The sequence below is a fragment of the Amaranthus tricolor genome, chromosome 6 (assembly GCF_026212465.1).
Source record: "Amaranthus tricolor cultivar Red isolate AtriRed21 chromosome 6, ASM2621246v1, whole genome shotgun sequence".
Taxonomy (NCBI): domain Eukaryota; kingdom Viridiplantae; phylum Streptophyta; class Magnoliopsida; order Caryophyllales; family Amaranthaceae; genus Amaranthus; species Amaranthus tricolor.
The window spans coordinates 5,571,972-5,594,473 of NC_080052.1; the positions used below are offsets into that span (position 1 = coordinate 5,571,972).

The 22,502-nt window shown below is 34.3% G+C and overlaps 1 protein-coding gene across 1 annotated transcript; it reads right to left on the reverse strand.

Moving 5' to 3' along the window:
* Positions 1–411: 411 nt before the first annotated feature.
* LOC130814994 (katanin p80 WD40 repeat-containing subunit B1 homolog KTN80.4-like) lies at positions 412–21,156 on the reverse strand. Its single transcript, XM_057681310.1, has 18 exons — positions 20,682–21,156; positions 20,104–20,234; positions 18,996–19,113; positions 18,672–18,898; positions 17,057–17,159; positions 15,546–15,616; positions 15,351–15,425; positions 15,099–15,242; positions 14,749–14,977; positions 12,573–13,004; positions 8,723–8,782; positions 8,507–8,628; positions 7,266–7,403; positions 5,621–5,695; positions 5,386–5,498; positions 1,620–1,739; positions 1,464–1,532; positions 412–1,383 (listed from the first exon to the last, which is right to left on the reverse strand). The coding sequence occupies exons 1-18, from the start codon at positions 20,707–20,709 to the stop codon at positions 1,317–1,319; spliced, it is 2,322 nt and encodes a 773-aa protein (XP_057537293.1). The 5' UTR covers positions 20,710–21,156; the 3' UTR covers positions 412–1,316.
* Between the last annotated feature and the right edge of the window lie 1,346 nt (positions 21,157–22,502).

Here is a 22,502-nt window from a genome sequence, read left to right on the forward strand (position 1 = left end):
CTATCACTCTAAATGTCCAACATATATTGCTAGGGATGGCAAAAGTGTAAATGCGATGACTCCTTCATTCCCATATTCATCTAAAATTTGCATACCCACCGCTTACACATTAACCATGATGGATGTAATTTTTACATTCAAGTTTACCCGACTAGAAATGCATTAAAACTCATCCCCCACCCACCATGGTCAACCAATATACTCATCATGGGTATACACACCTTATACTTATCTCACATTCACACCATGTTTATATTATATACTTCACAAATCTTTACAAATTTAAATCAATTTTAAAGTAAAGATTAAAGCATTTCTATTTTCTTGTGTAATTGTTATTTGAACTTCTCAGTTTAATGAGTATTTATGAAGTTTCTCTCATCAAACCCTATTTCAACATCAAGGTTTTGGCGATATTGTGCAAGGTTTTCTCCGTTTCTAGCCATACAATTATATATAAACAAGGCACACTTGCTCGCTCCCATGCTATGAATGGAGTGTTCTAGAAAACAGACTGCCAAAGTAATTTGAGTAATAATTTTTTTTTTTCTGCTGTTCCTACATTTCCTAGGACACATTGAAAAAGATTCTTCAGAACAATAGAAAATATGAAAGAGCTATCAACTACTACTACATCAAACTCATGTAAAGGTAAAAGACACTCTCAGTATCCTGCACAAGGCAGGGTCCGGATGAAGGATTTTTCTTTTTCCTGAAAGATGCGGACAAATTATACCCGTTCCCCCAAGAAATGAGTAAGGAGAGATGCGCGCAGTCAAGAAACCCCCAACTAATACATCAAACTCGGGTGGTAGTACGATATTCCAGGTTTGCATGACAAAACTGAGACATTCAAGCATATTGAAAATTATCATTTCTGAGTGAAACAACATCCTTCTTGGTACACAAATGGGAAAAGATTACCACATCTCTTCACTCATGAAAGCACCGTTTACAGTATGTGGCATACAATTCCGGTTAGAGATGGCTAAATACCCATAGGTTTGCTCCACAAGGATTAATGGAGCAGTGGTTACACTGAGACTCTTGAAAGTTAAAGCTAGACAAGCAGGTGTTCTCACTAATTTGGCTTTCTGTCTTCACTTGCCATGAAGTATTAACAACATAGGTTATTGCTTTCAGTTAGCATGGGCGCATGGGCCTTAATACACAAAGCACAGCACACGCAGCCTCACCGCACTGCATATTTGTGCTTTTTGACTTGGAGTACCGATCAGGTGCAGCAAGTTCATCAATTAATTAAATACAGTCAGATAAGGTTGGATCTCCTCCATAATGAAACTCAACCTCTGTCATCATTCACAAGAAGCACTTAGCGCTAAATTCAGCTCCTGTGCAGCCTTTGCTACTGAGCCCCCTCTTCTATAGAAAGAAAAACGAGTGAGTATATCAAAAGAAAACCTTTATAAAAGAGTGACAGCACTCTCAGAACGAATTCTAACCTCATGAGTGCTGGTAGGCATAGCTTAACCCTCTCTAGTTCAATGTAGCAAAGGTTGCAGCGCTCCAGCCTAAACAGCTCAGCAAATATAATATTAGCGAAGCCAATTTCTCAACGATAAATTCAACAATGATTACATCAGTGAAATAAAACACACCTTTGCTCTGCCTCAATATCTACACCCACTGAAGATGACACTGTTGATACAGCTGAATAGATGACTGAACCAAATACTCTCACCAGCTTTACCAGCATATCAAGTGAAATACCTATATGCCTGAGTAATATGAATCAGTTAATTGAACAGTTCCAATACAAATTGTTCATGCATAATAATAAAAATATTCCTAAAAGGATCCCAATAAAACAGGAGAGGATAATAGAGACTAGACCGACAAACCCTCAGAATATCCAGACAGATTGTTCAAAACCTACCACAGATTTCCTTTGTCAAGTCCCTGTAATACTGAATACACTTACAAACCTTAATGTTCTACACTGAGACTTATTACACTTTAATTTTAGTTCATTCTAGTAATTTAAGCAAATTTGGTTTTGAATAGTATGTTTAGGTAAGTGGTATTCAGCAATCACCACAATTTCTTCCCTCATTTTCGCTATGCATTTTTATATATTAAAGCCAATGAGTTCGTAGAAATTCAGTTTAGCACTTGTAAATTCAAGTATTTTCATATTTCAACAAAAACAAGTTGCAACACACCCTTCTCTCCAAGGAGTTTAACAAGTGATTGTCACCTAACCTCACCAGAATATCCTTTGTTTAGACTATGATTCTCCTCAGCCAAGAATTCTCGAGCAACATCACCGAGGTTAGTAGCACAAGATCCCAAATGGCCATATCACCAAAACATGGGTATTTGAAAATTGCCAAGAATTGCTTCTAGGTCTAATGATAGTGCTAAGTGTTGGTTGCTAGATAATCCTATGTAATGCTTGCATAGGAGGTTTTAATTTGTTCTTGGTTGATGCCTAGGGCCTTATGTATTAGGCTCTAGGGAGGGGCTCCCTTTGTACTTCCACACTATTTTTAGTAATAACATACTCCCTTCGTTCCTAAAAAAGTTCTCATTTGTTATTTTGAGGTGTTCCATTTGTTGTTCCCATAAAGAATCTTTCTATTTATATCATAAATTTTGGACAAAAAAACCTTATTCATCCTCATTTTAATATTTTAATAATACTTATGGTCCCCATATACCTTCCACTAACTTCATTATAACATTTTCATATACCTTATAGCCAATATATATATATATATATATATATATATATATATATATATATATATATATATATATATATATATATATAACATCATAAATTTTTCGTATACGTGAAAAAACATTCATAATATGCCTGGAAACTTTGGGGAACTATTTCTAAAAATAGCAAAGTTATGAGTTTGATTCCCATACCAAGTGTTCTACACACTGTCTTACACCCATCTTTCCATCTGTTTCTCTCCATCTCTCCCCGTTCTCTACCACCACCAGTCCACCACAATTGTTACCCATAATAATTACCCATCTTACTCACCCACTTGCCAAAGTCAGAAATTCTACCAACCAAACCACAAAGAAAGCCGCTGCGAAGAAACGATCACAGTCCACGACCAAAAACGTGTCATTCTTTTTTTATAAGGAAAAAATTGTTAATAAATGAAGAGAAACATACAAAGTAGGGATGAGGCATGCCATAAAAGAACAAGAAAATTACATTAAAATTCCTCTCTTTCCTATAAAGATCATGAATAGAAAATTCTGGGAACAAACAATTGGATCTAGTCCAAATGCAGCTAGAAACTTCACTCTTTCTTAAACACCTAAAGGAAGAGCTCTGCCTAAAAGTCCTACTATTTCTTTCCATCCAAATAGACAAAAGAATGGCAAGGAAACAAATATCCAAAGAATTTTTAGGTGACCTTTAGTACCAAACCAAAACCAAAGGATCTCGTTTGAAGGAAATCTCCAATTTTTAGAGGATCTATCCAAGACTTTCACCATAATGCTAAATAATCTCATCCACAAGTCCCCAGATAAAGAGATGGTCATTATCTTCTATGTTAATATAACACATTATGCACCATTGAGGGTGAGAGATGATCGTTGGTGTCTTTTATGAAGGTTCTTCAAGGTGTTGAGCTTGCACACGACCCCGAGCCAAAAAACACTTATGCCTAAACGAATCGGGTTCCGAAGGGAATCTCCACAAGCATTTTCCAAGTAAGGCGTTATTTTTGGCCTCCAAATCCCCAACTCCTAGCCCACCATTGTCTCTAGGAAGTTTCATCTTATCTTATCCAACCAAATGATATGTTTTGTATCCCCAACTCATGCCCTTAAGATGTCCCGCAACATTTTCTCAATTGTATTTACGATATTGGAAGGTGTCTTGAAAAGTAAAAGAAAGTATAGGGGAATGTAGTTCAAATAAGATTCAATGATTGAGATTCTCCCTCTTAAAGTGAAGAAGGCCTTTTTCCAACTATCTAGTCTCCTAGAAATCCTTTCCAAGACTACGAACCAAAAGGATTTTTATTTTTATTCGCATTCGAGAAAAACACAAATAGAAGAAGAAATTACCACGAAAGATAAAATTTGTTCCATGACAGCTCATAGTACGAGTCACGGAACATGAAAGGATAAATAACTCAATAACTTTAAAACCTATCATGACACGAGCTAAAAATATAAGAGAAGTTTGAAAATAGCAAGATAGGAGTAGGACCACCTTTCCATATGAATTCAACCTAAAGAAGTTCAAGGATAGGAAGCATAAAAGACAAAAGGCTAAGCATTTCCCCAGAACTATTCCAACAAATGGGGAGTTGTAAACCAAATATTTATAGCATGAAACCTAATTTGGATGATATAAGAAGGTTTGAAGAGGATAGCAATAATAAGATGAGAAGTCTATGTCAAACCAAAAAATAAAAGTGGAACAAGAGAAAAGAAATGCTAATGTGGGAAAAGTCAAAACTCAACCCACAGTGTTCCAACCCACCAGAAGATTATTCTAAGCCCTTAGGATCATCTTCTAGCTACGATGGTTGTTTACCCATTATTAGGACAAATCTTATAGGCTACAAGTTTACGTTATAATTCTAAGCCTTTTTTTGTCATATGTACTAGAATGTTTCATAAAATTTCTCCACCATCCATGATTATGCTCATGAAGTTTGGGATTTGATTAACTCAGTGGGGGGGGGGGGGGGGGGTTGGTTTCGAGTGCTTGAAACTTGTTCGACTATGGCATAATTAGGCCTCAATGGGCCAGTTGATTCATTGACTGGTCAGGAGAGTCTTATTAGTCTTATAATTTGAGTTAAGAATCTGTTACGAGTTTCATCAATTGAATCTTTGTATGTAACAGCATAATATCATGAATGACGTTAAGGAAGTGTAATGATTTTTTAGAATGAGCATCAATGAGATTATAAGTCATATTATTTTATTGAGTTTGAGGTCAATAATGAACTATAGTTTTTACATCTTTATATGTCTGACTCTGCAGGCTCCACAGCAAGTTACTGGTTCCCATGACACAAGAAATTCTACCCCAAACAGATCTTTCTCGAAAATAGATGAGACAAGAATTTCCTAAAGTAATTATTTCTTAATACTCTATTTTTCAAGTAATGCCATGACAAGACCCTAGTGCAAAAACAAGGTTGCATTATTGTATCGCGACAATAACGCATAAGTTTCTGAGCTTAGCGAGATGCACGCAACCATCCACATTGACCCAAAAATACATTCAGCAACTGTGACCCAAAACCAGACTTTTTGCACTCAAGACTAAAAAAAGATACCAACATGGGGATTAACCACTCTGGCTTTTATGCATTTCCCTGCTGAGAGGACTAAGCCAAAACCGAAACAATAGATTACATCAATGTTTACCTATCCATGTCACTACCAAGAAGAGCTGCAAGTAGCGGCAAGAGGCACGTACAAATCTCCAATGTGACAATGTCTGTTTTCTCAGTCAAAAGGCTAACTACATCGGCAATGACCTGCATTATAATGTCATTGAAAATGAATCAGCTTTGATCTAAAGAGTTTATCTCACAAAGACATTACATAATAGCATGTCTGGGGAAAAAAGAAAGCAAAGAACTTTGATCAGAAGGCTTACACTATGATCAGCCATCTTCTCCATAGCCCCAATTGCCCCTTTTACATCATTGTGATCCCAAAATCTATGCACAGCCTGAAAATCAATTAAATATGAAGATAAACATGACCATGTCACTAAAAAAGAGGTTGCTGAAGCCTGAGTTCTCATGTTGCAGTTCTGTGCTGTCAAACTAGTCAGCAACTTTAAAACTACAAACTAAAAGGTTGCTCCTTCTATTCCATCAAAATTCGGAAGTCTAAAACTCAGGATTTCAACATCTCCATGAGATATATAATGTTTTATCAATTGTAAATATCTTTTAGAAATTCAACCTAAAGTGATATTTTAGTCAAAGTTCAGCAGATACTTTTCCATTCCCTAGTCCTCTAAGTATAATATTGCATAACTTTCTTTCAAATAACTCAATGCCTTGCTCTCCAAGTCAATTCTCTAATAAATTCTAATTCAATTCCTATGATATGTACTATTGTTGATTCCTTGCACTCCATCCTTCCAATCACATGTTCCATCATGCCCCTTGCAAGGTCAATGTGTAGCACATTTGCTTCATTGCTCCTGATGCATCGAGGAAGGAGTATATAAGATTTTAAAGGGAAAAATAGTCACTTTCATTTGCCAATATCATCCTTTTGGTGGCGAAAGGACCTGTATTGAACGTGAGAAAAATACAATAACAAATCCAGGACTACAGCCTAGAGCTAGCAGTCAATAGGATTTTAAGTATTAAGCATCTTGGTATAAATATTAGTAATATATGTATGTATAAAACAACATTTATGAAGCAAAGTTCCATAAAGTTACCAAGCAATAAAAATGGAATAATATGATACATTCAAATAACTCACAGCTTTTGAACCCCAATGCCACAGGAAAAATAAAAACTGAAAGTTATCTACTAGTTCCCATTCAAATTGATTGAAGACATAAAGAGAAAATTATTATTCATTGAATAATTCATTTTGACTCAACCTACCTCCACCGTAACACGTATTCGTAGATAGGGTAAATTAACTACAGCCTCTAAACATCTGTACACTAGATAAGACATGCAGATTTCTGCATATGGTGATGAAACACATAAGTGCGGATGTACTTCATATTCGTGAAAGGTCTTCCCCATCCCAAAAACCCCATCCAAAGACAAACAAAAAATAAAAAATGAAGCGTTTGGTCAAGCACATGCTTGGTTAACTTCCCATCGTTGTTTCTCTTCAAGGACTCTATCCTAGCCATAAATAAGATTGGATCAGTTCAAGGAGGTCAATATCGGCAAATAAAAATTAATACTAGTATAAAATATAAAATAACATAATGCCATGTTTGGGAACCATGATTTCATTTGAAAATTTGGAATTTGTTCAAATTTATTGCTTGGCAAATCAAAAGTTTTCAAATTTGGATTTGGACCAAACTCCTTCATTGTTTTAAAACTAGTAAAAGTTGAGAATTTGAGAATGACTACCCAAACTTTGTCATTCTCAAATTCTTCATTTATGATTTCATAATTGAAATCCATAATTTGAAATGAAATACTTGTTCCCAAACACTACATAAAACACTACATAAAATAAAAGCAATTTCCCAACAAAAAATAGATAATAAAAAATGAGGCATTGGGACACAAATGAGATAAGATAAATACCTGTAATTTACCCAAACGTGAATGCATAGAACCAAGAAATTGATCATGTCTTCCAATTATCTGGGCAATAATATCATCATCTGTAACTGATGTCGTGTCTTTTTCAGCAGACAATGAATATCCACAAGACTTGGATTTCTGTTGTTCAATAGGAAAAAGAAAACCAAAGATTATCACACAGCAACTGGGAAGAAGTGGGAAAAATAGCAAAAACAAATGCTTAATACTTAATTACATTAACTAATATACAGACAACATTCCTGTATTCATAAATGATTTGTCAGAATCTCAACCAAAAATAGAAAAAGTAAGCTCCAAAAGTAAGCCAGTAGAATCTCAGGAGGATAAATAAGGAGTTGGGGGCCAAGGAACAAATTGAAGAACTTCATACGATCATAACAATGTTCAATTACCCAGTGTACACAACCTTACCCTTGTTAGTGATAACAAAAAGGTTGTTTCGGATAGTCTTGGTAACAAACATCATTAACAGCTTCACACAAATAAAAAGTGCACGAAATTAAATTAGCCATTTTAATATAGTCCACTTTAATCTGAAATCAAAGGACTTTATACAAATGGCTTAAAATCCAAACATTCTTCTTCCTTTTGAGAAGAGAATATAAAGTGATTTGCAGACCAATATGCTCCAAGAGAGCAAGTCAATCTCCAGAACGAACAGCAATCTGATAAATACCATCAAGCAATCAAAAAACAAAGCCATTTTGAAGATATCTCCTTTTGCTTAAGTGTTTAACTTCACATCATATCCTTGCACATCTACTAATACTCAAAAATTATCATGATGAAGGTATTAAATATTGCCTTCAAAATACCACTAGATATAGGTTTTGAGGACACAATTTTAGATCTCAAGGTCGTGAAAGACTTCATATTTTATAAGAGAAAATATTCAGAAAATGTTCTGAAACAGATTAAGTTTAATCATCTACAAACATAATGAATATGTATCACGGTTTCAGCAGGTGACTATGACAATGTATATTTACAAGAGAAAAGATTAAAAAAAAATATAATCAGAGATATGAGTCTCAATCAGCCAGGAAATAAATAGAAATGTACAGCAATGATTTTTTTTCCTAAAAAATTAAAGCTACCAATAGCACTATAAGCCTTTATGCCAATAAATTGACAAAATGCAAAAGGACAAAAGGAAAGGCGCTAGTACAAAAGAAGAAGCTGACAGTGCAAGAAGCCAAGAAGGGATAACAGAAGCTTACCATAATATTAGGCTGTGAGTGAACAACATTGCTTGCATTGGAAGTACTGCTTGTAGTAGGACCTTCAGAAGGGGGTGATCTTTCTCTCTTCTCCCAGTTTGCTACCAATGAAGGGCTTCTTCCTAGGTTTATGTTGAATCAGCACACATTAAGAAATTCATAAACCCTAGTCAAAAACGTAAAATGAGAGTACATTATCAGTGTATTAAGCAATACCAGCTCGTTGAATTTCTGTGGAACGAGCATCTTTCCTTGTTTTAGGCACCCGAATTTCAACTACAAAAGTAAATTTAGAGCAGACAATTAGTTTTTAGGTTGAGACAGCAGAATTTCATCTTCTCATACAAGTAAACCATAATTTCAGCAATTGTCAGCTCCCACATTTCTAAAATAGATCTAAACAAGCTAGAATCCACATCAACATTTCACAAAAAATCTATGAATCCTGTTTGCATAAAATCCTTTTATGTTGCTTTCAACAAGGCAGTAAAAATTCCACGCAAACAGAGAACTGACCAATACCTATACATAACCCAAAGGTTAACACAAAATTAAATGAGACATATCCAGCCCAAGTCCAAGTTCATGTTGATAATGACCTGACACATACCCTCTTTGGGTCTGATATCAAGCCTACACTGAGCAAAAGAATGATGCACATCCCAAGTCAATCTGACAATATGGATCGCGAACCCTACATGTATGGTTGTACCCGAACCCAACTTGTAATTGGCCAATCATGGAATAAGCCAAACACAAATATGACCCCATAACCAATTCTATACAATTTGAACTTAATCATGAATAACCAACTAGAAATCAAGCACAGCATAATTAACTCAAGCCCGATCTATATACACTCCATACACCCACACGAAGTATTAAGCCCACATAAATATGAACCAACCAAAACTCAAATCTTTAAGTTAACTGGACATGACTCCAACCCATGGTTACATGGAATGTGGAGCATAGCCACGTTTTGCGATTTGAGAACATTCCCCAATAACCACAAAATGCAAACTATATTGCTCAAGGTCACATCCTGGCGTAAAAGACATTTTTAAAAGGTATTTTGGCCTTCATTTAAAAAATAAAGAAAACATAGAAAGGGAAAAACAAGGTGAAACCTAGGAAACTACAAAATTTCACTTAAAAACAATTTCTTAAAGCAAAAAATCCCTCTCATTTAAATTTGTTTTCAAATATATTTTTTATACATAATGTATCTCGCACCCAATCATTCCCGAGTCAATCTAAGTTGCGTTACTTGTTCCCGTTCCTGTTCTCGGTTCAAAACCAAATGTCGTTCCAGGTAAAAAAGCTTTGTATAACAATTCGAGCAATAATCGACTTTTCAACCCTATATAGTATGGCTATAAAGTTTAGTTGACGTACAAACAGATCAATTTAAGCCAAACCTTGATGTTAACTAGAGAACATCTAATCCAATTATGTTTCATCCAGATCCAACCTAGTCATACCAAATCATACCAAATCAGACTGAAAATGTGTATGATTGAAGTCGGTTTGAATATGTTGGTCATTGTAGACCGAAACCTAGCTTTGGCCGAGTAGATATTCGATAATACAAAGACTTAAATTGATTTGAGATCCTATTTAACCCAATTTGTAGTTAGCTCGATCTGCAACTTGCCTTCACCTAGCCAAAAAAACTTACAATAACAACATGCACTCCTCCCTAAGATTAACCGAGGTGCAGAGACCCATAAATAATGGAGACCAACAACACTCAAGACCAATAGCAATGTACCCTTAAAAGCAACACGCAACATGAAAAATGCTTTTAAGACTCCATGCGAAGAACAGACTAAGAAAAACGCAACGGAAACACATAGACGACGCAGGCGTACCTTAGCCCAATTGTATAATTAAAATTAAAAAATACAAAAAACTCCAAAAGCTTGCGTGTTTGGTGTGCTCTTTCCCCCAAAAGCATGCCTAAAGCTCATTGAGTATAATCGCTTTGGACCCCAATCACAATGCAAAAGGCAAATTTGGTCGCAACAGCAATTATGAAACATCTTTCCATAACTTTGTTGTTTGCCTCGATCTTTATCAAGGTTGTGATAAACTAAAAATCCTTTACAAAATGATGTGGACGGGATTTTGCACTTTGAGTCCCGAACTTACGTCACATGTATTGACACGACTTGAGCCTTAACCTAAGACTTAATATTGAATCAATTTAGACATGAACTAGACATGACTCGGCCTAAAGGGCCAAAAGGAATCTGCTTTGAGTAACTGAATAACAATACTACTCTTGAAAGTTGAAACCACTGAACTACAATACCCACACCCTTTACTAAAGGTTTTGAAGCTTACAGGGACCAAAATATAGGCCAAGACATCCAAGAAACCAACAATATTGATTGTGATCGCTGCTTGACGAATTGTTATTGCACTATGATATGTGTTATCTATCTCTTATTTCCTTTATCCTTCAATACACTATTCTCACATAAATACAATTGACACAACGCATATACACAATTGTTATTCGTATGTACAAACATTTGACCATAAAACTCAAAAGACACCAAACGAGTCTCAAACCATTAGGCAAAAGCAAGTAGCAACAATGAGAAATTAAAAAGCCAAAATATTTTAAAAGGATTCTCAGGCTTCTCCAGTGCTCCAGTCCGTAACTGGAAAATTATTGGTAAAGGCGCATTGCACCTAAGTTCACACTTGGTTTTCAAGCAAGGATATTTCAAGGTGGAGCTTTTCCTTTCACGTTTATAGAAAATAATAGTGTTATGCACCCTATTATTGCGTTATGCACCCTATTACCCAAAAGAAACGAACCAAATACAATATAGAGAAGAATACAATCAAGAAATAGAAGAACAATGAACTGAATAATACTTCTGGTATTCTTGTTATTGAACTGTTACAAGATACAGAGGATCCTTCGAGTGGTCCCAAACTCCTATGTGAATTAATCACCCAAACATACAATCATGAGCCACAATAAAAGACCCTCAACTATATATATACAAGACTCTAAGAATAAACCCCCTAATAAAAGTGAGAGACTACGGATTCAGCCTTCCTTCTTTCTTTGTCCTATAATCAGCAATGGGACGCATAAAAGTGAGACCTAACGATCCAATCATGTCTATCCAACACGAAATAGCCCTAAGGTGTCAAGGCCTTTATTCATATTCTCGAGTTGACTATTCACTAGTTAAAAAATTAACACTATATCTGAAAAAATGTCAGTATCCTATAAAAATAAAATTGCACAAATTCCAATCTACAGTCACCTTACAAATGACACTTCATAAACGTCGATACTTTAAAACGATGCTGTCAAAATTTAGGAGTACCAAAAATTGATACAAAATCTTTGACATGTCAGAGAATAGCAAATAAAAATAATGACAAAACCTAAATCTCAAAAGATTGGTTGGCTACATTAACAAATAGATCAATTTCGGTGCCCGACCACATAAACTCTTCTTCATTCATTTCGATTATTTATTATCTCAACTTGTAAGTCTAAATCTTTCGTAACTTTTTCCACTATTGCCCTTCAGATCATTTTCAATCTTCCTCGCTCTTTTTTTATACTACCTAATTTCAAACTTACTATCTATTTTTCCTGATTCACTAATATTCCTTTGCACAAGTTCAAACCATTTTGAACGATTCTCTATCATCTTATACCCAATATTTGTCACTCCTAACTCATTTCTTATATGTCCGCTCATCCATCGAAGCATTTTCATTTTCACGACTCATATCTTCCTACTATACTGGAGTATAGCTCATGTAAATCTTATTTTATATAGTATGACCTCTTTGACATGCGTCATTTTTTCATCCTAATATGCTATTCAACATGTAATATAATCCCAAGTAGGATTGCAAAACACAAGGCTAAGATAGATCAATAAGCAAACCAAACTTTGATCTACAAAGACCCATAACACTCCAATGTGCAAATAAAAAGCATCTAGATAACTAATAAATTAAGGAGTACACTGCCAGCCTGATAAGAAATGTGGTACAGTAAGCAATCTGGCAGAAAACATACAATTGTCAAGCGGGGAGCTGGTAACTGGTTGCGACGAGGAATTAGATTCAGTCTTCATTGAACTCTTATTTACAACTCCACTCATTTCTGGTGCCATTATGCCTGTCATTTCAGGTTGCATAGTGATAATTGAGCCATCAGATTTTTCATTTGCGTTTACAAACCGTCTGAAATCAGCTGTCTTGAGCTGAGAAGGATGAAAATTATTTCTTTTGGAAAAAGCTTCTCTCTTGGATTCAATTTGCTCTAGTCTTACATCATCTCTAGGGACAATTATGGGTGCAACATCAGCTTTACAGTTTGTTGAAACCATTGTTGTTGATTGGGATTTTGAGGAAATTCGTTTTAGAACTACTGCATTTGACGACAGGGTATTCCTCGGACTAATGCTTGGATTGATCCGTTGAGGAGTCCCAGGTATGCCAATATGATCTAGCAGCAAACAAATCAGTAAGTAAACAAGTAAAAATTTGATCTCTGAGCAACAATAGTTGAGAGCAAAAAAAAGGTGACATAAGTGCATAAAATATAATACTTATATTGTAGAGTTTTAATATATTTTAGTTAATTTCAAATATTATATAGCTATAGTAGATTAAGATATGATTTTTGTTGATTTACATCATAAACTTACTTTAACTTATGCCTTCATGTGGTTATGATTTTTGATAGGTATACTTTATATGTTTATTCTTGATAGAGCCAAAGATTTATAATTTATTCATTTTGCATTAATCGAACTTTAAAATGACACATTCAATCATGTGATTCTTATGTATATGATTTTGTAGATAATGTTTTCACGTAGCAATCATGGCTCAACCGAAATAACCCTTTTATGATTAGGAGATTGAGTATTCGACCCCCAAACCCCAACTAGGCATGAGTGGCATTGGGTAATGAAATCTTCTTATTATTGATAGGTAACGTTCCAATAAGTAGAAAATTAGAAATGTAAAATCAAGGCTCAAGCATTTCTATGAAGCACTATTGTCCAATATTCTAATACTGAGAGACAAAGGAGAATATAATGGGAAGATAAGCACACTTCCCAATACGGGAACATGGGAAATTCCAAAAAGTTTGTTGCTTTAGCAAATTAACCAAATAAAGTATAAAAGAGACACATCATTTCTTGCACTAATTTTGCAATTTTAAAGCATGAAGTGATTTTCAAAATAATGGGCAACAGATGAAATGGAAAAGAGAGATATTTAGGAAGATTTTTGTTGGTCTTTTAAGGACGAAGGATTTTACTAATCGTATTTATTCACATAAAGAAATGCTTAGTTAATTTAAGTCACAACTTACACATTTAGATAGTTAAAATCAAGCAAACAAGTAATACACCTATGTCCAATATAAGGGGTCATAGGCTATACCTTTAGGTTTACATTCAAGATATCAGTGATTGTGTTGAGCTTTTTGGGCTTAAACAAACGTGTTTTTCAGTTTTGTCCAAGGGGTTGTAAGTAGAGTTGGTTATCTTCATCATCAAACGGTCCATCTAGTCTATGGTACAAATCTTTTGTATATTCTTATGTTATAGATTTGTGCAAATTAAGACTTTCTCATACACAAATTACGTAAAGAATATATAATAATTCCATGAACGATTGATGTAAATTTTTCAATAACAATCGACTTCAAGAGAAAACACTTGAGGTCCAACTGACAACAAACTTGAAACGGAATTTTTCTTGAAGACTCGTCAAGAAAAATATTATTTTGACTTGTAATGCAAAGATTTTGCTGAATGAAAGCTGATGAATATTTTCGAAAGTGGAAAAACAGAAGAAGTTTAAAGGGAAAAAACATATATTATAGAGGGAAGATGAATTCTTGAATACCTTAGTGATATGGCTTCTTTTGACAGGGATCAATTGTTCTCTTGTCTTATATGGCTTACGGTTGTCCTATGTCGTTACTTGTGTGGGCCAGACTTAATTCAATGGGGATGTGTGCTGATAGAGTCAGAGAATAACATTTGAGGAATCAATGTAGCTTAATGTACGATTCAACACTTCATCATGATAATGGTTTTTTATGGATCAACCTTAAGCCCTAACTCTACTACACTCTTAGAAAGTTTAAATTTGTACTTTTGGACTTTTGGTAGACCAACTAAATCTGCACTTAATAGTAGAAAAACAGCTGAATGGAACTGATGATATACCTGATGAAACATTGGATTCTTTATTGATTTGATTAGAGTTCACTGGAACTAGAAGCCTTCCCGGAGGTTTTGTCTCTTTTTCTACCAAATCTGTATTCTGCGACGTTGATAGCCTGCCTGCGCCAACCTTAGCAGTGCTTTCATTTTGTGCTGGCAAATTTCCAATCGAAATAGACTTCAGTTCGGAACGCCCATTGGAGCGCGCCCGAGCAGAATAAGGTTCTATTCGCTGAATACAGTAGAAGAATGTTCAAGTTAGTCAGCTACAAGTCAAAAATCAGTTGACCAACAACGGCAAGGATAAATTAGTGATATTAATGAGACCGAAGTCAAATGTAAAATAAACTTACTGATATGTCCACTACCCAAACTCCAACACAGCTCTGATTATAGGAGCAGCCAAGAAGCTTTCCCTCATGAACATTTAAATCCGACAACTTAGACCATCCAACATCTACTGTATCATGGCAACGAATAGGTTCCCAAGACTGAACCTATTGCAGGGATAAAAACAAATAAGTATTCTTGGTATCAAATTATCGAGAAAGAGAGACCCACATGTTCAAATGATTCAACTAGCCGACTAAGAGACACATCAATACCTTTAGGCTTTCTTGCAGTCCACAAAGCAGGGTCCTCCCATCAGGATTAAAAGCTACACAGCGTACTCCAGACGTCTTTAGGACATAAATAAATCAACAACTCAAGATCAAAAAGAGAGGAATATCAAAATGCATTTAAAAACAGAAATATTGCTTGACATCAAAACCTAATCATAGCATATTTGAATCCTTCACCTCAGGTCCAGCTGATCCAATAAGCTCAAAAGTCTCAAGGTCCCAGAATTTCACCGTTTTATCAGAAGAACCTACAAGCAAAGTTAGTACAAAAAACACACATCAAGTTCCAAGGCTACATGCAGTTCTTTATTTAGGAAACAAAAGTAGAAATATTAAATTAGGCTGGACTTATTGTGAATGTCAGCATATTAACGGGGGGACACAAGTGCACACACTTCATAAGCCAAGGAGATATATACCATTCCAAAACCATATGGCAATGGGAAGAAGGTCTCTAATAGCTTATAAAGTGTGCACACCATTTTCAATTTATCGATGTGGGATAACTCATCCCAACACCCCCCCTCACATGCGAACCCCCGTCAAGTTCGCATGTGGGAGTAATCAATTAGGGTAGGAACACCATTCTTTTTCGAACCAACCATTTTTTAAATTGTTGATCGAACCATCGGCTCGGATACCATATTAAATTAGGCTGGACTTATTGTGAATGCCAGCATATTAACGAGGGGACACAAGTGCACACACTTCATAAGCCAAGGAGATATATACCATCCCAAAACCATATGGCAATGGGAAGAAGGTCTCTAATAGCTTATAAAGTGTGCACACCATTTTCAATTTATCGATGTGGGATAACTCATCCAAACAAGAAACATCAAAAAGATAATTCAACAAGTCTATGTATGCAAAACAAATGATGTTATAATTTATCCAGGCTCCGCAAGTTTCCATGTAAAACCACCCATCAAAAGAAATTATAAGAGAAGGGTTCCGTATATCGGAAAAAAAAAAAAAAAGAAGAGTTCCATTCTATCTGAAACAAACTACTAAAGATAAAATCACCTAAACAAACTACAAGTACAACAAACCAAAATACTACTCATAACTACATTTTTTAAGCAACCTAACCACATAGCCACATAAGCAAACAGCTCGGCAACATTAAATTATAGAGACAAAGAAGTTCACTAACAATGAAAGACTTGAATAAACCCAAAGCCTCCTTAATAACCATTAAATACTTCTCCACTCTACAGACATAAAATGCACACATGTATTTATGCAAATCCACATGAAATAATATTTGGAGACTCCTAGCCATGTTTATATGTTACATTGGCTGTCATGTTAGTCAACTGTTTAGCTAGTCAAACCTTGAATTAAATTTTTCAAAGACAGCTAGTAAAATAACCCATCAATACTCAGTTTGCAATTTGGTACATAGGAAACAATCCAAGGAATCGATAACCAAAAAATAATAGTAGGTACCACATACCTTCCTAAGAAAGACTTCCAAGAAAACTCATTAGCAAATACACCAATCATTATTTACAGGTGGTTGAATTGTATTATTGTAATAACTAAAAAAATCCTTCCACACACATATGTATAAATGATTAGATTAGAGCTTATTAAGCCCTAGAAACAAATTCCATTATCCTCATGGGCAATGGCACCAAGGCCATTAAAGTACACTAAAAAGTAAGAAGAATTAAGTGGCATACCTGTTGCCAAAAGAAACTCATGTGGATGGAAATCTATGCACTGAATCTGTCCTTCATGAGACTTAAAATCGTGCATTAGTTTTCCGGCTGTAAGGTCCCACAGCTGTCAAAACATGGCATCATAATAAGTTAAGGACAATGAACTCTACCACTTAAATTAATTCCCAGGAAAATGATTGTGCAAGTAAATCTATAAGATCAATGACCCTAGCTTGAATTGTTTATACAAGAGTGACAGCAGGACGAGAAGCAAACACTGGTGTACAGTTGTACTATCTCACCCTAAAAGCCAAAACAAACTACTTTTTGAATTGTACTAATCCTAAACAATGCTACAATGTCTTTTTTTTGAATTTTAGTTGACAAATTATACTACTCATATGCAATGACTAAATGACTAAATTCTATTTTTAATTTTTTCCTTATCTTGTGACTCTATTTCATCCCTAAATGTTTGATACTTTTGATAAAATAACATGAAAAAACTCTAACAAATAAAATGCATTAATTATCAACCTAAAAATCAAACCACATAACCTAAGCAAACAGACAACATATATGTCGACTAGTGAATCGCTAATTCGAATCCGTACAAAGAATCAAACAGAATCGTGAATTGTGTGACCTTATTTTTCAAAGATTAAAAAGCTCACTGAAAAAAGAAGTCCAAAATAAAAGTGTAACCAATAATGTATTGTCTCTTGTTACTTCATCAACTGAATCTAGGGAAAGCCTTCCATTCTTCTCATTTCAGCCAACTCAATTTCCTGACTTGAACTCTTTCCAAAAAGCTAAAGCAATTATGTATCCTTTTATACCTTAGTATTGACTAGTTACATAAAGTGGCATTTGTTTCCTTGGCATAAATCTCTACATGTACCTAGAGCCTTACATGATGGAAAAGGCTTTTTCCTCACAATAATTAGTTCTTAGCTCTGTGACTTCTCAATTAGGACTATCAGTCTATCACTACCAAAGGCAAACATTGTGTTCCGTTACAGTTATGTAGCTGCTGCAGTTGTAATTGGTAACAATTACATCTATCACCCGTTTTAAGTTGACAACATCCTCGTAAAAGCCAAAAGCTTCTTCATAGCACACCATCACAAAACCTCCAAGGGAAGCTTTTTACTAAGAATTGTAAGTGCCAAAAGCTTAATCTATAGCACACCATTGTTGCACCTCCAGCACTTTGCAAAACCCCAAAAAATCTTTAACTCACTATTTTAATTTTTTTGACATCACATATATAACAAGACATCAAGAATCAAATATTTGAAGTCTTAAAAGCATTTATTGAAATGCAGACCAGTTGTAAATGATATGAAGTATGAAGGGTGATCTGAATCAACGGGTTTTTAGGGAACAATTGAAGGTTTCATCTAGCTGATTACAACAACTTTTCCACGACTTCGCTTAATCATGGTGTCAAATGTAAAAGGACAAAACAAATATAAAACCAAAAGAAAAAGCAGAATGATGAAAATCAATACAGCAAGAAAAAAGCTGCAGGAAAAAAACAATCATGTTTCCTGGCAATCAGTATGATGTATAATATTGATTATTATTATCAATTGTTATGCACTACATGAATACAAATATGGATAACACTAACCTTGACAGTGTTGTCCTCACCGCCAGATACAACCCAGCGCCCGTCAGGCGTGAATCTAAGGGCATTGACACCTCTAGTATGGCCTTTATAAGTGTGAATGCAACCCTTCCTTCTAATATCCCATATCTTTAAATTTGTGTCCAAAGATCCAGATGCAAAGAACTCTCCAAAAGGATGGAAGTCCACAGATATACAGTTGGATCTATGGCCCGTAAGTGTTCGAACAACTACAATAAAAAATATAAGCGCCAACTTCTATTAAAATAAATCTATTAGCATGCAAATGCCAATTGCAATGTGCTTAATTGAAGCTCAAATTCATACTCTTTGCCTCTTCTAAATCCCAAAGCTTGATTGTTCCACTAGCTGCTCCAGCAGCAACAAGAACTTCTGAAGAATCAAAGCTTACTGAGTCAATTCCACTTGTGTGACCCGACAAACTCTGCATGAGAAGCCATAGTTAAAAAGGACAAAACTCAAAATCATTGAAACACAATTGAAATAATTTCATATATACTATATTCAAGAATGTCCAATAGGTATTGACTCAACACCTTAAGGCTTCATCTATTAGGGACGGTAAGAGGGACCAATCCCTACTAGCTGTTATAACCCTGTCACCCTTGTCATCTTATATTGGCGATGGATTGGGTGGCTAGGCGAGGCGATGGCTTCAAGTTAGCAAGTAAAGTGTCTTTTGATCTTACCCTCAAAAGCCCATTATAAGCACGCACCGACCAATTATAATTTATTTTCTCTTCTTATGCTTAATGTTACTTGTTTCGCATCTATTTTTGGTTAATCTTTTGTTTTAGGTCACCACTCATCACACTCATAGGCTAGCGCCTCCATCGTACAGTTATAGGATTGAGGACTCTTAGCACCTTAGGACGCCTCACACGCCTAAAAGATCCCTCAACTATGCAAAGGCTGACAATAATAATCTACACATGTTAAGATAGTATGCACTTGACGTAGGCTTCAATTTTCTCACTTGAAACTACCTTAGAGTACATATAAGAACTTATTTGAGCATATTACTTAAGCCTCGAAGGTGAAATAACAAACTAAAGTAGGATTCCACTTACTAATAAGCCTCAAAGGTGAAATAACAAACTAAAGTAGGATTCCACTCACTAACATATTTACTGTCATTTACATCATCAAAATTTTCCCTTTGTTATGTTAAAATAAGCCCACTGCCTCCACGTATAATAATAGTTCCAATCCATAATTAACTGAATTACAGCTAGCACATAAACCACTAGAAGGTAGTTATACTTTCCTTTTTCCCATCTTTTTTGCCTTACTCCCAAGTTAATTTGCACAGCTCAAAATGCTCTTACAAGTTCATGTATAAGCACACAATAACATTCGAACATATTCAGTAAAAGAAAAAGCAAACGCAAAATGTTCAGGTAAGTGAACTAACCAATATTGCATTAGGTTTCCCAATAGCCCAAAGATTAACTTGGTGATCCTCTCCTCCAGTGACTAAAATCCTGGACGATTTCCTCCCAATTTTCAAGCAATTCACCGTCGATGTATGTGCTACAAACTCCTCTATGCCACAATTGTCAAGGAAACACCTCAGTAATCCAAACTCAACAAATTGAAGCTTATCAATTAGGCGTGTTTAATGCGGAAGTTTAATATACTTTAAAAAAATATCAGTTTGGTAGAGTAACTGTTTGAATAGCATTTAGTAGGGCAAAAATTTATTTTCGGAACACAAATACTTTACACAACTAATTAGACTCTTATAATCTCTAACGACTACAACTACCACGCCTAACAGCTACCTTTAACAAACCTTAATAATAATGTAAAACCACAATCCCACAAAAACATAAAATCAAATCCTCCTATTCCCAATGCACCCAAAAAACAGCACAGTTCGAACAATTAACTCACAGATCAAGTAACACCAACAAAATTAAACCATAAAACCCTCAAAAGTCAAATCTCAAAAAAAAATTAAGCAATCACAACAAGAATTGAAAAGGATACGTAGCTTATAAGCACGTTTAGTCGCCATGAATTATAACCCAAAAAGCCCTAAAATCTACAACGCCAAAATGAAAAATCTCGAACAATTTTTGTTCATTTCACTTCAAGATCTATCCAAATAAGTAGAATCAACAATGTATGTTCCTCATCAGCGTCAAACAAGCGAAATAAGTTTGAGAAACTCGAACAAGCTGATATTATTATTGCTTTCAGCTCACTCGACAAAAAATTCAAATTATAACATCAATAGTTAACTGGAAATAATGCAGAGAATGACAAATTTTGCAGAATTGTAGGTAAGTGTTGAGAAATTGATCTAGTTCTTGATGAAAAGGATTGAGCAAGGAAAATGCAGGTGAAATTTGTGGAAGATTAGAGTGTAATTTGGACTAATGGTCAATGAAGATTGAAGAGATGGTTTGAACTTTGAGGGGGGGGGAATATGGTAGAAGAGAGAGAAAATGAGAGTCGGTACGAGGGAAGAATGCAGGGGGGGTTCATCATATATATATATTTTTGATTTAAATTAATATTTAATATAATTAGTACTTTTTTATTTACAATTTTGTATGTTGACAGTGATATTTTTTCAAAAATCGAAGTCCTTATACATACTTTTTTTCAAATCAACTCTAAATTTGTACGAGCTTCCCATTATCAGTTTTTGTTTGTTTTATCAATCCATTTGCTTTTTATGTTTCGCATCATTTCGATTTAACATTATTGTTATTAATAATAAGAAAATAATTAGTTGATAAGAAAATATTAATATTGTTTTTAAATAATAAAAAAGATATAAGAATTAATAAAATATAAAATAGGAATTAAATAGAAGTATGCAACACTAAAACAAAAAAATCATACTTGATATTTGAAACTCGTAAATTGATTTTTTTTTTTTATTTTTTAAAATATTGAAAGTCGTAAAATATTTGGTGTAATATTAAGAGACTACAATATTGGTAAAATTATGATGTTTTAATGGTAGTGATTCATTTTGAATTATCATACTTGATATTTGAAATCCACTGTTATAAAATATATTTTGGATAAATATATCTTAAATTTTCCTATTTGTAACTATCCTTTGTTTCTTTATAATAGCAACATTTTTCTTTAAAAACTCATAAATAAAAGAAAAGTGTGGCTATTAAAAGACAACAATATATAGTATTTTATAAAGCTTGTTGCATACTTGTGTTAAGTTTTGTACTAAGGATCACAACATGATAACAATTAATAATATCAGATTCAAAATAATTTTTTATTAGGATTATGTGTTATCTTATATCGATAAATATTTAGAGATTAAGCTATAAATTAAGGGCTTGATTATCAAAAGACTTTAATATACTTTTATATGAAACATGAGAATGAAGACAGTTTTATTTATCTTGTAATTATAACTAGTTAATGGAGTTTTGTCATTGTTAGATTAAAAAAAATACTGATTTTTCATTTTATGCTTTATTTATTAATTTGAATATAGAACTTACTTTCACTTAGTCTTATTATATATGATTATTTAAATGCAACCCCATCTTAAAATTCTAGATTCGCCACTAAATATGTATCATGCGGTACTAACCTAATAAATTATTAAATATAATTAAGTTTAGTCTTAATTTGACTTTATAGTACTTTTTTTAAGAGGAATCTGAGTTTAATTCTCATCGCCTCTTTTCCTATCTTTTCCCATCCTTTCCCTTTCATTTGCCTTTTTATATCAAAAAAAATATTCATAATAATATAATTTAAATGTTAAATAAAGTGTTTTTACACAATCTACTTACCATACACACCCCTTAAAACTTAGAAAAT

Excerpts from the sequence above, each read along its gene's own strand:
- LOC130814994 (XM_057681310.1), bottom strand. The coding sequence starts at position 20,709 with ATGGCGACTAAACGTGCTTATAAGCTAC. Across the intron at positions 14,978-15,098 it reads TTTGGGTAGTGGACATATCA|CGAATAGAACCTTATTCTGC; the intron begins GTAAGTTTATTT and ends TACTGTATTCAG. Across the intron at positions 1,384-1,463 it reads TGCCTACCAGCACTCATGAG|AAGAGGGGGCTCAGTAGCAA; the intron begins GTTAGAATTCGT and ends TTCTTTCTATAG.